The sequence below is a fragment of the Sarcophilus harrisii genome, chromosome 2 (genome assembly GCF_902635505.1).
Source record: "Sarcophilus harrisii chromosome 2, mSarHar1.11, whole genome shotgun sequence".
NCBI classification, from domain to species: Eukaryota; Metazoa; Chordata; class Mammalia; order Dasyuromorphia; family Dasyuridae; genus Sarcophilus; species Sarcophilus harrisii.
The window spans coordinates 349,887,433-349,906,625 of NC_045427.1; the positions used below are offsets into that span (position 1 = coordinate 349,887,433).

Consider the following 19,193-nt stretch of genomic DNA (forward strand, 5'->3'; position numbering starts at 1 on the left):
CCATCCTCAGCAACGAGATCAACCAAATCATTTCTAATGGAGCAGTAATGAACTGAACTAGCTATGCCCAGAAAAAGAACTCTGGGAGATGACTAAAAACCATTACATTGAATTCCCAATCCCTATATTTATGCACACCTGCATTTTTGATTTCCTTCACAAGCTAATTGTACAATAATTCAGAGTCTGATTCTTTTTGTACAGCAAAATAATGTTTTGGTCGTGTATACTTATTGTGTATCTAAGTTATATTTTAATATATTTAACATCTACTGGTCATCCTGCCATCTAGAGGAGGGGGTGAGGGGGGGGGTAAGAGGTGAAAAATTGGAACAAGAGGTTTGGCAATTGTTAATCCTGTAAAGTTACCCATGTATATATCCTGTAAATAAAAGGCTATTAAAAAAAAAAAAAAAGAAATTCTCCCTTAGCTCTAAGAGCTTCCTCCATATATATCATCTCCCAAAGGTTAACTCCTCCTTCTCAAGGCAGGGATCAAGGCAGGGATTATGGATTATCTCCCAGAGTGCTCTCTGGTCCTAAGAACTTCAAGGGAGATGTGAATTCAGACTAAGCCAGCCCTGAATTCTCTCAAATGTGTGAACTCCATTGAGTACTTAGATACTTATGAGCTCTCTAAAGGTATGAATTGTACTTAATACTTTGTTTCAAGTTCTGGCCCAAAATATCTCTTTCTAAGATCAAATCAACTCCAATGGCTTAACAGTTTGTAAAGATTCCAACACATATATATTTATTTTTGAAAAGAAAAAGGTATAATTTAAAAAAAGATATCATGCATTCTTCAAACCATTATTCCTTTTTGTTTCTACTAGATTTCCCTTTTATTAAATAGTTTTGTATTCTAAATTCATCTTGCTTTTTTGTAACAACTTGACACCAGGATTCAACCTTTCCCAATTTGCTACTTATTTTTGCTTTGAAAACTATAAATTCTTTCTTAATTTCTTTACTAATTGAATTTATTTCTCTTGAACCATTCAGGGATTTCTTGTTTTTCCAACCTCTTTTAAGATTCCATATGGTTCTGAATTTCACTGAACTAGTTCACTGAATTAGTTTACTTTCCTTTGCCTTATTATATTTGTTAAGTGAATTTGAATTCTCTTTGAGGATTTAATAGTCATTTCCACTTCTAATTTTAGGATTCTCGGTTGATTTATTGGCTTGTGCATTAAAATTTTAGGAGCATTTTATCTTAAAATACCTGATGTTTCAGGCATTTTTCATTACATGTTTCTATTGGGCATCTAAGTGGTATAGTAAATAGAGCACTGTGCCTGGAATCAGGAAGATTTGAGTTCAAATATAATCCCAGAAATTTACTGAGTTATTCTCAGCAAGTCATTTAACTTCTGTCTCAGTTTCTTTCATAAACAAAATGAGGATAATACTAGCATCTGTTTCCCACAGTTTTTGTGAGGATCAAAGAAGTTAATATTTGTAAAGCAATTAGCCTGGCATATAGTAGGTACTTAACAAATGTTTCCATCCTTCCTTTCCTGAATGGTAGTTACAATACTGAGGCTGGACTATAAAGCCACCTCAGTCTCTTCTTTGGGGATTTACATTTTCTGGATTCAGACACTACTTCAAGTAGCTTCTAAAGGATAAGACTGGCCTTGGCCAGATTTCAGCCTTCTTGTCTTCAGTTGATACTGGCACTTTGCCCTAGTTTTTCCTTTTGACTCTCATAATTTTCTTTATTTCTCCCTTATTTTATGGCAGGAAGACTGTGAGGATGTTCATTCTGTATCCTAGGGTTTTCTAACTTAGAGATGACTATAAATAGAAAGTGCACCAATTTTTCCCATGTTCCTAACCTGGCCAGACAGAATCAGAATCTGTCTTGTGGATTGGATCACACTCCACAACAGGAGTTTCTATTGTAGGAGGATATCTCATTCAGGGTCTCAGGAATAAGCTGAACTTTTGTTTGGGTCTCCATAATGGAAGCTGGTAGGAAGAAATATTGAATGAATTTATGATTTAAGAATTAATGTTGTCTGTTGTGAATTGATAAGATTTGTTGGCATTTTCTCTTGTCCTGTGAATTCAGCTAAACTTTCTCTGTAGCACAAAAATCCTCTTCGTGTGTATGTTGAGGAAAATGTCAGACAAGTCATCCTATCTTTCTTAGTTCATATACTGGTCATCTTTTGGCTAGATTATCACTTTAAGTCTCTCACTGCACCATGATGCCCTAACAAAAGTACTTTCCCTTAAACACACATCTGATCATGTGACTGTCCTATTCAATTAACTCCAGTGATTTCCCATAGAAGCTTATTATTATTATTAAAACAAAACAAAACAAACAAACAAAAAACCCAAAACTCTGTTTAGCTTTTAAAAGCCAATATAATCTGCTCCCATCTTACCTTTCCTGATTTATTGGGCATTATTATCCTTCCCATACAACTTCAATTCAACCAAATTGGACTTATTTCTATTCCTCACACATTCTTTGCTTTGGTTATTACATGTGACACAAATGTTCTCATTCCTTCACTCTGCTTTACAATCATTCTTTCCCCTTCAAACATTATTTTCTGCATGATGATTTTGCTGATCCCCCAATTACTAGTAGTCTTTTCCCTAAACTATCTTAAATTGTTGTACTGTAGGTGGTAATACAATAGATAGAGTGCTAGGCCTAGAATCAGGAAAATCTGATCTCAAATCTAGGTTTAGACATTTCTTAAGAGTGTGACCCTGGGCAAGTAATTAAAATCTCTATTTGCCTTAGTTTCCTCAATTGTAAGAATATATCTACTCCTTCAATTCATTCTAAAAACATGTGCATCTTTCATCTTTCTTATGTAAAAATCTGATCTAATTTGTTGTTGCTGTTATTCATTCAGTCACGTAAGCCTCATGGATCATAGCACTCCAGGCCCTTCCGTCTCCTACTAACTCCTAAAATATGCCCAAGTTCATGTTTTAACTTCCATGACACTATCTGTCCATTTCCTCCTCTGCTGTTCCCTCTTCCTCTTGCCTTTAATTTTTCCCAATATCAGGATATTTTACAACTTCTGTCTTCTCAAAATGTGATCAAAGTATTTAAGCTTCAGCTCCTGTACTGTCCTTCCAGGGAACAGTCTGAGTTAAGTCCTTTAAGTAATGACTGATTTGATCTCCTTGCTGCCCAAAAACTCAAAAATCTTCTCCAGCAGTACAATTCAAAAGTGCCAATTCTATAGCACTCAGCTTTCCTTACAGTTCAATTCTCACATTGCTATTGAAAAAAACATAGCTTTGACTATTTGGGTTTTGTTGGCAGGGGGGTGTTATGTTGTTTCTCTAGTCAGATCTTTACAAGGGTTCTCTATATTATCTGCTGACTAATGCCAAAATTCATAGTATACTGTGGTTCTTTTATTCCCCTAAAGCAATTGAGATTAAGTGACTTGCCCAATGTCACACAGCTAGAAAATATTAAGTGTCTGAGTTCGAATTTGAACTTAGGTCCTCCTGATTTTTAGGTTAGAGCTCTATCCATTGCACCATCTAACTACCCCTCATGATTCTTTTTAAAAAATTTTATTCTGACAAACATTTTAAAATTAAATATGTAGAGTACAAAACAATGATTGAAGGGAAACAATAGTATGGTAAGAACATAAAAACACACCCTTCAGATGACAATTTATCCATTAATAAAAGAATATTGGAGTTTTCTAGGGGTAGAGCCAAGATGGCAGAGACAACACATGTTTCTCTCTGACCTTCTTTACAACCCTCACAATAATTACAAAATCCAGCCTCTGAATTGGTTCTGGATGGACAGAACCCACAAATATTGGGGGTGCAACAAATTATTAGCGGAAGATAATTTCAAAGATAACCAAAAAAGGTCTGTTTCAATTGGAAATGAGAGGGAGGCAGCCAGGGCAACCCATACAAACACTAGTGCAGACAGCTCAGAGTCCCGGGGCAGAGAATTTACAGGAAGGAACAGACGAGAAAAGATCTGTTTCAATCAGAAACAGGAGAGAGACAGCGAGGCCCGGGCAGCTGACCACAAATGCAATCACAGACTGCTCAAAGTCCCAGAGCAGTACAGTCTCAGGGTGCCTGGACAGATTCTGACCACAAACACCAGGGCAGACAGCACAAACTCTTGGGGCATTGCTAATGACTTCATGTGGCAGACCCAGCACCAGGAGTGAATCAGCACTGACCAATGCAGCTGCAGTCACTTGGAGAACCTTTCCCACCCTAAAGGCAGACCTTAACTTAACTTTAAAAAAAAATGAGTAAAAAAGTAAAGAGGACTGTAACAACTGACAGCTTTTATGGCAAAAAAGAACAAATTTCAAACCCTGAGGAGACTAAAGGCAGACTATCTCCAAATGAAGCCCCAAAAGGTGATATAATCTAGTCCCCATCACACAAGGCTCTCCTAGAAGAACTTAGAAAGGATCTTAAAAGAGAGCTAGAGGAAAAATGGGGAAAGGAAATGAAAGCCTTGCAAGAGAGTTTGGCAACACAAAATAGACATAGTGAAATGGAAAAAGCATATAACTCATTAAAAAATAGATTTGATAAATTGGAAAAAGAAAGCAACTCACAGAAAAATATAAATTGTGAAACAGAAAAAGAAAATAACTTCTTAAAAAAACAAAATTTATGAAATGGAAAAAAAGTAAATAGCTCCTTAAAAAACAGAATTTATGAAATGGAAAAATTCCATAGAACAAAACAACTCATTCAAAAATTCAACTAGGCAAATACAAAAAGAAGTAAAATAAGTAAATGAAGAAACTAACACACTGAAATTCAGAACTGAACAAATGGAAATAAATGATTCATTAAGGCAACAAGAAACAGTCAAGCAAAACAAAAAAAATGAAAAAGAAAAAAAAATGTAAAATATCTAATGGGGAAAACAACAAACCTGGAAAATAGATCTAGGAGAGACAATGGAAGGATTATTGGATTCCCTGAAATACATGATTAAAAAATGAGCCTAGACACTATCTTTCAGGAAATCATCAAAGAGAACTGCCCAGATATCATAGAAACAGAAGGTAAAATGACCATTGAAAGAATTCACTGAAGTCCTCTTGAAAGAGACTCCAAAATTAAAATCCCAAGGAATATTGTGGCCAAATTAGAGAACTATCACACCAAGGAAAAAATATTATAGGCAGCCAGAAAAAAACAATTCAAATACCGAGGAGCCACAATAAGGATTATTCAGAACCTAGAAACTTCCACTTTAAAGGATCAAAGGGCTTGGAATCTGATATTCTGAAAGGCAAAGGATCTTGGAATGCAGTCAAGAATAAATTACCCTGATAAAATGAGCATTTTCTTTCAGGGAAGAAAACAGACATTAAATGAAACTGCTGAACTCTATGTATTTCTGATGAAAAGATCAGAGCTAAACAAAAAATTTGACCTCCAAATATAAAACTCAAGAGATGCACAAAAAGGTAAAAAGAAAAAAAAACTCTTGAGAAGTGTATTTCTGTTATGGGTATACATTGAGAATACATGTAAAATCTGATTTTACTGTTATAATATAAAAAAGAACCTAGAGATAGAAAGGGGATTGTAACAGAAAAAAGGGGGAAAGTAGAGGTAAAGTGAGGGAAATTATATCTCAGGAAGAGGCAAAGAAAATATTATACTTGAGGGAAAGAAAGGAGGGTGATGAATAATGTGTGAATCTTACTCTCATCAGATTTGGCCCAAAGAAAGAATATTAGATATATTTGGTTTCACCAAGAAACATCTCTCATCTTATAGAAAAGTGGGAGGGGAAAGGGGAAACGGGGGATAGGCTAAATAGAAGGGAAAAGAGAAATAGTAGGGGAAAGTTATAAGAAAGAAGGTGAGTCTCTAAAGAAAGAGGACTACTTAAGGCAAGTAGAGCTCATAACTAAACACTGGGGAGGAGGGAAAGGGGAAAAGGAAAGAGAAAAGTATAATTTGGGGTTTATAAAGATGGCAGGAAATAGAGAATAAGTAGTTTTAAGTGTAAATGTGAATGGAGTGAACTATCCCATAAAACGTAAATGGATAGCAGACTGGATTAAAAGCCAGAATCCTACAATATGGTGTTTACAAGAAACACATTTAAAGCAGAGTGATACATAAAGACAAAAGGTAAAAATCTGGAGTAGAATCTATTATGCTTCAGGTGAAGTAAAAAAAGCAGGGGTAGCCATCCTCATCTCAGATTAAGCAAAAGCAAAAATTGATCTGATTAAAGGAGAAAAGGAGTGAAATTATATCTTGCTAAAGGGTACCATAGATAATGAAGCAATATCAATATTAAACATATATCCATCAAGTGGTGTAGCATCTAAATTCCTAAAGAAGAAGTTAAGAGAGTTGCAAAAAGAAATAGACATCAAAACTATCATAGTGGGAGATCTCAAACTTGCTCTCTCAGAACTAGATAAATCAAATCATAAAATAAATAAGAAAGAAGTTAAAGAGGTAAATAGAATACTAGAAAAATTAGATATGATAAATCTTTAGAGAAAATTGAACGGAGAAAAAAAGGAGTACACTATCTTCTCGGCAATTCATGGAACATATATAAAAATTGACCATATATTTGCACATAAAGACCTCAAAATCAAATGCAGAAAGGCAGAAATACTAAATGCACTTTTTAAAGATCATGATGCAATAAAAATCACATTCAATAAAGGGTGAGGGGAAAATAGACCAAAAAGAAATGGGAACTAAATAATCTCATCCTAAAGAATGAATGGGTAACACATAAGTCATCAGCATTCTTATATATCACTAACAAAATCCAACAGTTAGAGTTACAAAGAGAAATTCCATTTAAAGTAATTATCAATAGTATAAAATATTTGGGAATCTATCTGCCAAGGGAAAATCAGGAACTATATGAGCAAAACTACAAAACACTTTCCACATAAAGTCAGATCTAACCAGTTGGAAAAATATTAAATGCTCTTGGATAGAGTGAGCAAATATGATAAAGATGACAATACTACCTAAACTAATCTATTTATTTAGCGCTATACCAATCGGACTCCCAAGAAACTATTTTAATGACCTAGAAAAAATAAAAACATAGTTCATATGGAAAAACAAAAGGTCAAGAATTTCAAGGGAACTTGTGAAAAAAAATCAAATGAAGGTGGCCTAGCTGTGTTAGATCTAAAATTATATTATAAAGCAGTGGTTATCAAAACCATTTGATATTGGCTAAGAAATAGACGAGTTGATCAGTAGAATAGGTTAGGCTCAAAGGACAAAATAGTCAATAACTTTAATAATCTAGCGTTTGACAAACCCAAAGACCCCAGCTTTTGGTATAAGAATTCATTGTTTGACAAAAACTGCTGGGAAAATTGGAAATCAGTATGGCAGAAACTAGGCATTGACCCACACTTAACACCATACACCAAGATAAGGTCAAAATGGGTTCATGACCTAGGCATAAAGAATGAGATTATAAATAAATTAGAAGAATATAGGATAGTTTACCTCTCAGACCTGTGGAAGAGGAAGGAATCTATGACCAAAGAAGAACTAGAGATCATTATTGATCACAAAATTGAAAATTTTGATTATATCAAATTAAAAAGCCTTTGTCCAAACAAAATTAATGCAGACAAAATTAGAAGGGAAGCAATAAACTGGGAAAACATTTTTACAGTCAAAGGTTCTGATAAAGGCCTCATTTCCAAAATAGAGAGAATTAACTCTAATTTATAAGAAATCAAGCCATTTTCCAATTGATAAATGGTCAATTTTCAGACAATTCTCAGACAAAGAAATTGAAACTATTTCTAGCCATATGTAAAGATGCTCTAAGTCATTATTAATCAGAGAAATGCAAATTAAGACAACTCTGAGATGCCACTACACACCTGTCAGATTGGCTAGAATGACAGGGAAAAATAATGCGGAATGTTGGAGGGGATGTGGGAAAACTGGGACATTGATACATTGTTAGTAGAATTGTGAATACATCCAAGTCATTCTGGAGAGCGATTTGGAACTATGCTCAAAAAGTTATCAAACTGGGCATACCCTTTGATCCAGCAGTGTTACTACTGGACTTATATCCCAAAGAGATCTTAAAGAAGGGAAAGGGACCTGTATCTGCAAGAATGTTTGTGGCAGCCTTCTTTGTAGTGGCCAGAAACTGGAAACTGAGTGGATGCCCATCAATTGGAGAATGGTTGAATAAATTGTGGTATGTGAATGTTATGGAATATTATTGTCCTGTAAGAAATGACCAACAGGATGATTTCAGAAAGGCCTGGAAAGACTTAATGAACTGATGCTGAGTGAAATGAGCGGGACCAAGAGATCATTACATAATTCAACAATAATACTATATGATGATCAATTCTGATGGACGTGGCCCTCTTCAACAATGAGATGAACCAAATCAGTTCCAACAGAGCAGTAATGAATTGAACCAGCTACACCCAGCAAAAAACTCTGGGAAATGAGTGTGAACCACTACATAGAATTCCCAATCCCTGTATTTTTGTCCGCTTGCATTTTTGATTTCCTTCCCAGGTTAATTGTACACTATTTCAAAGTCCGATTCTTTTTATACAGCAAAATAACTGTATGGACATATACATATATTGTATTTAACATATACTTTAACATATTTATTAACATGTATTGGTCAACCTGACATCTCAGGAAGGGGAGAGAGGGAAGGAGGAGAAAAATTGGAACAAAAGGTTTTGCAATTGGCAATGCTGAAAAATTACCCCTGCATATATCTTGTAAATAAAAAGCTATAATAATAATAAAAAAATAGAAAAAAAAGAATGAATGAGTGAGACAGCAAATCATAGACACAATCAATAATTTCATTCAAGAAAATGACAATATTGAGACAACATACCAAAATTTGTGGGATGCAGCCAAAGCAGTAATAAGAGGAAATTTTATATCTCTAAAGGCTTACTTGCATAAAATAAAGATCTATAAGTTGGCTTGCAACTAAAAAAGCTAGAAATAAAACAAATTAAAACACCCCAATGAAATACCAAACTTGAAATTCTAAAAATCAAAGGAGAGCTCAATAAAATTGAAACTAAAAACAAAACTACTGAATTAATAAATAAAACTAAGAGTTAGTTTTATGAAAAAAACCAACAAAATAGATAAGCCTTTATTTACTTAATTTGATTAGAAAAAGGAAAGAGGAAAATCAAATTGTTAGTTTTAAAAATGAAAAGAAAGAACTATCCACCAATGAAGAGGAAACTAAAGCAATTATCAGGAGTTACTTTGCCCAACTTTATGTCAATAAATTTGACAATCTAAGTGAAGTGGAGGAATACCTACAAAAATATAGATTGCCCAGATTAACAGAAGAAGAAATAAATCACTTAAATAGTTCCATTTTAGAAAAAGAAATGGAACAAGCTATAATTAACTCCCTAAGAAAAAATCCCCAGGACAAGATGGATTTACATGTGACTTCTACCAAACATTTAAAGAATTAACTCCAATACTATATAAACTATTTGAAAAAATAGGAATGAAGGACTCCTACCAAACTCCTTTTATGATACAGATATGGTACTGATGCCTAAACCAGGTAGGATGAAAACAGAGAACGAAAATTATAGACCAATCTCCCTAATGAATATTGATGCAAAAAACTTAAACAAAATATTAGCCAAGAGATTATAGATAATTATCCCCAGGATAATACACTACGACCAAGTAGAATTTATACCAGGAGTACTGGGCTAGGTCAATATTAGGAAAATTATAAACATAATTGACTCTCAATAGATGCAGAAAAAGCATTTGATAAAATCCAGCATGATTCCTATTGAAAATACTAGCGAGTATAGGAATAAATGGACTTTTCCTTAAAATAGTCAGTAGCATTCATTTAAAACCATCAGCAAGCATCATATGTAATGGGGATAAAGTAAAACCATGAAACAATGTTGCCCACTATCACCACTGCTATTCAATATTGTATTAGAAATGCTAGCTTTGGCAATAAGAAAAGAAAAAGAGATGAAAGGAATTAGAGTAGGTAATGAGGAAACCAAATTATCAGTCTTTGCAGATGATATGATGGTGTACTTAGAGAACTCCAAAGAATCAACTAAAAAGCTAATTAGAAATAATCCACAACTTTAGCAAAGTTGCAGGATACAAAATAAAACCACATAAATCATCAACATTCTTACACACCATTAACAAAATCCAGCAGCAAGAGATACAAGAGAAATTCCATTTAAAATAACTTTCGATAATATAAACTATTTGGGAATTCATTTGCCAAGGGAAAGTCAGGAACTATATAAGCAAAACTACAAAACACTTTCAAATAAAGTCAGATCTAAGCAATTGGAAAAATATCAAGTGCTTTTGTATAGATCGAGCAAATATAATAAAGATGACAATAATCCCTAAATTAATCTATTTATTTAGTTCTATACCAATCAAACTCCCAAGAAACTATTTTACTGAACTAGAAAAAATTACAACACAATTCATCTGGAAGAACAAAAGGTCAAGAATTTCAAAGGAATTAATGAAGAGAAAAGCAAATGTAGGTGGCCTAGCTGTACCAAATCTAAAACTACATTATTATAATAAAGCAGCAGTCATTAAAACCATTTGGTATTAGCTAAGAAATAGACTAATTGATCAGTGGAATAAGTTAGGCTCACAGAACAAAATAGCCAATGAGTATAACAATCTAATATTTGACAAACCAAAAAAGCCCCACCTTTTGGGATAATAATTCACTATTTGACAAAAACTGCTGCGAAAATTGGAAACTAGTATGGCAGAAAGTAGGCATAGATCCACATCTAATACCATATATCAAGATAAAGTCGAAATGGGTTAATGATCTAGACATAAAGAATGATACAATAAACAAATTAGAAGAACATAGGATAGTTTACCTCTCAGATTTGTGGAGGAGGAAGAAATTTGTGACCAAAGAAGAACTAGAGATCATTATTGATCATAAAATAGATAATTTTTATTATATTAAGTTAAAAAGTTTTTGAACAACCAAAACTAATGCAGACAAGATTAGAAGGGAAGCAATAAACTGGGAAAATATTTTTTACATTTAAAGAATCTGATAAAGGCCTCATTTGTAAAACATATAGAGAATTGACTCAAATTTATAATAGTTCAAGCCATTTTCCAATTGATAAATAGTCAAAAGATATGAAAAATTTTCAAATGAAAAATTGAAACTATTTGTAGCCACATGAAAAGATGCTCCAAATCACTATTGATCAGAGAAATGCAAATTAAGACAACTCTGAGATACCACTACACACCTCTCAGATTGGCCGAGATGACAGGAAAAGATAATGATGAATGTTGGAGGGGATGTGGGAAAACTGGGACATTGATACATTGTTGTTGGAACTGTGAATAGCTCCAACCATTCTGGAGAACAATTTGGAACTATGCTCAAAAAGTTATCAAACTGTGCATACCCCTTGATCCAGCAAAGCTTCTACTGGGATTATATCTCAAAGAGATCCTAAAGGAGGGAAAGGGACCCACATGTACAAAAATGTTTGTGGCATCCCTTTTTGTAGTGGAAAGAAACTGGATGAGTGGATGCCCATCAATTGTAGAATGGCTGAATAAATTATGGTATATGAATGTTATGGAATACTATTGTTCTATAACAAATGATCAGCAGGATGATTTCAGAGAGACTTGGAGAGACTTACATGAACTGATGCTAAGTGAAATGAGGAGAACCAAGAGATCACTGTACATGGCAACAAGAAGATTATACGATGATCAATTCTGACAGACGTGGCTCTCTTCAACATTGAGATGATTTGGACCAGTTCCACTTGTGCAGTGATGAAGAGAACCATGTGCAGAGATGAGAGAGAGAACCATGGGAACAGAGGATGGAACACAGTGTAGCATTCTCACTCTCTCTATTACTATTTGCTTGCATATTTTGTTTCTTTTTCTTGCTTATTGATCTTATTTTTTCTTGTGCCATCAGATGGCTGTGTGAATATGTATATACATATTGGATGTGGCATGTATTTTGGCATTTTTGGCATGTATTGGACTGCTTGCCACTGGGAGGGGATGGTGGGAAGAAGTGGAAAATTTGCAGCAGGGGGTTATGCAGAGGTCAGTGTTGGAAAAATTACCCATGCATAGGGTTTGTGAATAAAAGAATACCATCACTATTTGAAGTAATTTAGAAATAGTTGATGATAAAAATATGTAAAATAACATCTAAATATATGACAGTAAATATAATAAAATATAATTATTTATTTGTAAGAGACAAACATTCACTTATTCCTTTTGGGAATAAATATACTAATTTATCATCCTCAGAAGTAATATGTCAAACAGAAACATGTTAAGTTTCATAAACTTCCAGTTTGCATATAATTTGAGAATATTTCCCCCAATTTTAATCATGACAGCTCAGATTCATTGCTAGTATTCTTTCCTCCGAGAACCTCCAAAAGCGATGCATTAAAACACACACTAAAATCTTCTTAACACAGTTGCTGGACTGCCATTTGCATTTAAATTTATTTTTATTTATTTTTGCCTTCTTGACCTATAACTAACACAGTATAATGATTTTCAAAAGGAATAATTTGTCTATGATTGTAAATAACATAGTTTTTTGAATATAAAAACCACCAATTCTGGCCCAATGGAAGGGCCCTTTTTTTATCCAGAAACTATCTCACTGACATTAATTTTAGTAATAAGGCACTCTAATGGCCTTCACCAACTGGTTCAATGTAGTGCTATGGGGATAGCGTTGCTCAAATGATGATGAGAATAACACAATATACTTCAGTCAGAACTCCTGAATATGTCATACTCTGCCTCTTCCAAATTTGCTCATAGCATTTCTTACACATGTGGTATTTTTGCCTTTCATCCTTAACTACTAAAGTGAAACCCAACTTTCAAAAACTAGGTCAAAAGTCACCTCCTCTAAGATTTGCCAAATGGTCCCCCGCACTACTCATTCACACACACATACACACACACACACACACACACACACACACACACACACACACGATGCCTCCTTCCTTTTATCAGAAATGATAATTCTCTCCTTGGCTTGAATACTACATTTTTTTTTGATCATAAGTTATTCTATATTTTAGTTATTTGTGTTTGCAACATGTGTCCATTTAGGATGTAAGGTCCACGAAAAATTTAGATCATTGCTTCTCCAGTGCTTCTCCAAAAGCATAGGAGAATGCTATGAACATAGTTGTTTCATACTGACACATGGCCAATGAAGTAGATGATATTTTAATAGGAAGAAATGGAAAACATTATATCATTTTGAAAGGGCATTCTACCTTGATTATATTACCTTTAGACACTCTTTTAGAACAGCAACATAATATCTTTCCACATTCATTTCCTGGTGATGATTTAATAATACAGCACATTTCAGATGCAATACTTTGAGACTGAAAAAGGAAAAAAAATACATATCATTTACCTCAGAAAAAGGAAAAAAAATTACCTATGGTTTACCCAAATGCTTTATTTCTTTTAAATTGCTTAAGTTCTGTTGCAAAATAAATATTCTTCCCAAGTCACAGTTTGCATATGAAGAAATTAGAGAAAATGAATGTTTTAATGTGGTTACAACATAAATAAGTCTCCTTAGAATCAAATGCTGGACAATTTTGATCTCCATTCTCTGTTCATTTCATCAGGCAGCTGCATATTTGAGGAAAATAATCCCTTGAATATTAAGTTATAGGTCCCAGAGAATCTCTACACTTAAGAGTCATAACTCTTCAGGCCTAGGAGGCCAAGGTTCTAATCTGACTGCGCATGTATGTGTCAGAGATGGGAATGATGAGAGAAAAGGATAATAGTATTCATAAAGAACAGCTGCTTTCTATAGTCTTTAAAGTTTACATAAGAGTATGCATGAATTATATAATTTAACATGCAAGTTCATAAAGCAAAGAAGCACAAATGTTATCATTTAAGAATCTGCAAAGGAGAAAATTGAGGCTCAGAAAAGTCCAGTGTCCCTGAGTCAAGAGTGAAACAGGATTTAAACCCATGATTTTCTTTACTAAATCTAACCTTTTTTATACTCCATTCAGGTGCCATTAAGGAAGGTCCTTTGTGACCAGAATGAAGTCTCGGATATAGTTTATCAAATGGAAATCTACTTGTATTAAAAGCTGCTTTCAAAATATAAGTATGCATCCATTATTCCTATATTAGTCTAAATTGCCAATCTTCTCCCTTACTAAAGGAAATCACCAATAGAAGGAATGATAGTTCTGTTCAGAAGTAATATGGAAGGTAAATTTAAAGTATCTTGACTCTTAAATGACAATATGGAAGATTATGTAAAAAAAAAAAAGAAGAATTCTCGATAACCAAGGGTTATCGCAGGAACACTGATTGCTACTAAATAGTAGAAAAGTGTAGAAAGGGATATGGATGACCATCACCCATTTTGCCTACTTTTAAGCAAGGTCTCTAGTGATAAAAACACAAGTAATAATTATCAAAGTCATTTTTAAAAAATTTTACTCCAATATACCAGTGATCTACAAAGTTGGGGGCCGTGGCCTGGTGCCAAGGTATGTGAGATTAAGCAGTATAACCCTTCCCCACAATGATCATGGAGTTTCTGCAACAAAACAATATCTACCAAGGACAGCTAGGTGGCTTAATGGATAGAGCTCCAGCCCTGAAGTCAGGAGAACTTGAGTTCAAATGTGGTCTCAGACACTTAACACTTCCTAGCTGTATGACCCTGGGCAAGTCACTTAATCCCAATTGCCTCAGCAAAAACAAAACAAAACAAAACAAAAAACAATACCTATCCTTATCCTTCAATACTTTACTTTGCCCTTTATTGTACATGCTCCCAAGCTCGCTCTTTCTGTGCCAGGTGTCTCCTACTTAGAATCATTGTATCCTAATCACTGTCTGGACACCAGAGCAGCAGCTGCATAGGTGTCCTTGGGAAAATTTCTAACCCTATGAACCTACCCCTGCCTTGTCACTTTGATCAGCAATGTAGCAAGTGCAGAAAGCACTTCTGAGAGAATAATTATAGAGTAAATCTCAAGTCTCAAAACCCTTTTTGTCTTGGGGGAGACAGAGTCAGTATCTCAAGATCTGTAATTCCGGATGGCTTAGAATTTATATCTCAAATAGCATTATATTATTGTAACCCAATCTTCTTTATAACTTCCCTATTTCTATGGATGGTAACTCTATCCTTCTAGTTGCATCATCTCTAATTCCTCATTCTCATTTGCCACACAAATCAAATCAGTGTCCAAATCTTAAATCAAATCAGGATCCAAATCTGGTTGTGTTACCACAAAATTTTTTTTTTTTTGACATTTACCCTGTTTCTCTATTCCCAAACCATTAACTTATTTCAGGCTTTCTTCATTTCTTAATTGGATTATAGCAAGAGCCCCTTATATTCCTTTGGCTCAAGTGTTTTTCCAACCTAATCCACACTGAACAAAGCTGCCAAAGTAATTTTAATAATTTTATTTTTCAACATATAAAAATAAATTTTCTTTTTCTCCCATCTCCCCCCTGTCCACAAAACTATGTATTCAAGCAAGATAAACTTTCAAATTGGTCATGTCTCAAAATTTAGATCTTTGCACCCTAAGGCCCTCACCTTTCTGTCAGAGGTGGGTAACATGCTCCAACACTGATCCTCAGGAATTGTGATTGCTTCTCAAACTTTTTTCTATGGCATTTTATATATATATGTACATATATATATATATATGTACACACATATATAATATAAATACAAATTAAAAATATAATTCTTCTGTTTTACCCCACTTCACTCTATCCATTTTTTCTGTGAATTGGTCCTCTTCATCATTTCTTAAAGCACTGTGGTATTCTAAGATATATGTTTCTTATGCTTTGTTTATTCATTCTACAACAGATGGGCAATGTCACTCTCACTCCCCACTAAATACAGAAGAAAATTGTTCAGGATGAAAGGATAAGTTACAAGCTGAACTGATAAAGGGAATATTCATATCGATGACATCACAAAGTCACTACCATAATAAAATTTTGAATTATGTAGCACAACGTCTTCTACATAGCAAGTATTTTATATATGAGGAATTAGTGAGATGCAGGAATAAAAGGAATAAATTGCTTAAAATTCTTTCCTCAGTCATAAATGATAGTTCATTTCACTGGCTCATATTTTCTCATAAAAAATAAACTACTGATGGAATCTTCTATTTTTTCCTGAAAAGTACTAATTAAATTTCTCAGCTCATAGACAGCTTAATAAGTTAATGATAAAATGATAGATCAAAATTCAAAAAATCCTTATAAACCATCTGGTCCCACTCATTTATTTCAGTGAGTGAGAAACAGAACCCATAAATGAAATAGTTTATCTGTCCTCTTAGCGTAACAAAATACGAAATCTTCTAAGGCTTGGCTCAAGTTGTCCTTGAAGCTTTTCCTGGACCCCAATGGTCTTTTCCTCCCCTGAGCTACTCATGTCCTCAGAGTCATTAATTCGTATGGTAGTTGAATGAATAAAGGAATGACTGAATATTGGATAGTTACTAATATATTTAAAGTTATATAAAGCCTGGGTTGAGGAAAAAGATAAAAAGATTACCTCCCAAGAATCTTTTTCTTCTTCTAAACTTGATGCAGGAACAATTTCATCTGAATATACATAATTACTTGTATTTGGATTTAATTCTCCTTCTGAAGATAATTTTTGTACAGGGGACAAATTAATCTATATTTCATCGAAAAGTAACACCAAAAAAAAAAAAAGAAAAGAAAATAACACCAAAAAAGCTGTTAATTTTAATTATAAGAATATTTTAATTAATTTCTTTATTATATTTCTAACATGTTTCTTCTGTACATTATAACGCTTTATCTATCTGATGACCATATCAATATATGAGGTTCCAAATAACCAGTAAGTAAACCAAAGTAGACATGTTAGAACTATGAAATATAAGACACAAATTAGATGAACTGAAGTTAATATATTTCCAACATTACTCTAATTCAGGCCATGATCACAAATCTCTTACACTATTGCAATAACCTCATAATATATTTTTCCCTTTTTCAAACTTCTCTCTTCCTCTATCATGATTATGTCACTCCTCTTCCTGGCCAATAGACTCCAATGGCTCCTAATTGCCTCCAGGAAATATATTAACTTTTGTCTTTAGAAAAGCTCTTCTCAGCTCACTTTTCTAGGATTGCTACATGTGACTTCCCTTCAAGGCTCTACTTTCTAGCCAATTTGTTCTGTTTCTTGGAAATGACATTTCATCTTCTGCCTTACAGAATTCCAGCTCAGTTTAAATATGACCTCCTTTCTGAATCTGCTCATCTATAAGTACCTGTGTCCTCTTAAAATTATTTTGTATTTACTTACATGTGTACATGCTGTTTCTATTGACAGAATATAAGTACTTAGAAAGCAAAAACCATTTATGTAAAAATATGGTTTTAAAATTTATATTCCTAGTACCTAGTAGAATACTTGACATGAAACAGATAAGTGATTGACAGATTGCTTTCATCATAAGAAAACACTCAGAGTCTATCAATTGTTACTTTATATGTAATTATTTAGTTTCTGAAGCCAAAATAGATTAGATGCAGAAAACTGGAAGGATATTCATGGTTACATAATAAGGTCCTAAAGGCAAAAATGTTAACAAGAGCAAAAAATGACAACCAGGAAACAAAAGGAGGGAAATACAATTACACAATTTAAAGATGATAACAGTCTTAAGTTTTGAGGACATCATTGTAGTGTCATAATATAGTATAAGAATGAATGTTCCTAAGGATGGTCATGAATAAAAGCACTTAAAAGCACAGAATGAATATATTTAAGGAAGATATCCATCAAAAATGGTTTAAAAACAAGATCTATCATTTCAAAGAACAAATCTTTGGCCATTTGGAACACTCTCCTATCTAAAATAACATATCCCTTGAGTGCTCTAGATTGCTGGTTTTACTGCAATTTGTTTCATTTAATTACATGCCTTTTCCCATCTAGTTTCTCTTAAATGTTTTAGTTTGTTAAATATGCTTGACTTGCTAAAATGTCATGCCTCTTTTTGAAATTTATAATTGGGAATTTGGCTGAATGCATATCAAGGATAAGCTGAAGTAGATTTAGAAAAATATGGAAAGATTTGGATATATGAAGATGTTATCCACCTTCAGAGAAACAGAAAATAAACATGCATAGTATTCCCACATATATTGAATTAAATTGGAATATGAATATATTTTTCAGTCATTCCTAACCTAATATGCCTTCTTCAATTTAATATAAATTAGCATTTTACAATGTGAAATTCTACCGTCAACTACATATTCATATTGTTGGAAGGGAATGTGAATTAGATCTTGGAATTGATCAAATCTTTTGAGTTTTGTAAATATGATATTCCCCACTAATCCAGAGAAACCTTAAAGGACCAGCAACATAGCTCATCATGGCAACAAGAGCTAGTACATTAAGTGCCAGACCATAGAAGCACCTGAAAGACAATATAGCTGGAATGTATACATCTTATATATACATAATTACCTGTATGCTATATCTTTCATTAGAATATGACTTCCACTGTGAGCAAGGCCTCTATTTTTAACCTTTCTTTACATGTCAGGTACTTAGCACAGTGCCTAGCAAACATATACTATTTAATAAATATTCATTGGATGACTGACTTTTATTTTTTGAGAATGAATAAGGAGTTGTTGAAAACTCCTTTTTAACTTTTGCTGTAAAATTCAATTTGATTCATTTGCTCCATCAAGCACTATATCTAATAATTAAATGTTATTTATCTAATTATATTTACTTGTTATTGAAATCTCGGATTAAAAACATACCAATCAAAAGAAAGAATCACTTTCTAGTAGAGCAAAGTTTATGAACTTTGAGGGAACTAGAAGCACCCTACTTTTTTTTTTCTTTATTCAAAGTGTCTATAACTTATCATTTGAGCATAATATGAATGTCATTCTCAAGTTGAGAAGGAACCTTATTTAAATAATCTAATGTGAAAATGATTCAGGTTAGAATATATTTACAAAATATGGTAAAATTTTAAAATTATTATGGCATGGATACATCTTAAACTTAC

The 19,193-nt window shown here is 33.4% G+C and overlaps 1 protein-coding gene across 3 annotated transcripts in view; it reads right to left on the reverse strand.

Moving 5' to 3' along the window:
* Positions 1-19,193, reverse strand: part of MEIKIN (meiotic kinetochore factor) — a 116,268-nt gene that overhangs the window by 51,756 nt on the left and 45,319 nt on the right. For all 3 annotated transcript variants that reach the window (XR_004232073.1, XM_031953091.1, XM_031953090.1), the window contains exons 9-10: positions 16,673-16,798; positions 13,379-13,478 (exon numbers count right to left, since the gene is read on the reverse strand). Coding sequence is in view for 2 of the 3 variants with exons in the window: in XM_031953091.1 (XP_031808951.1) it covers positions 13,379-13,478; positions 16,673-16,798 (226 nt within the window). In the remaining variant the exon portion in view is untranslated. The remainder of the gene's footprint in view (positions 1-13,378; positions 13,479-16,672; positions 16,799-19,193) is intronic.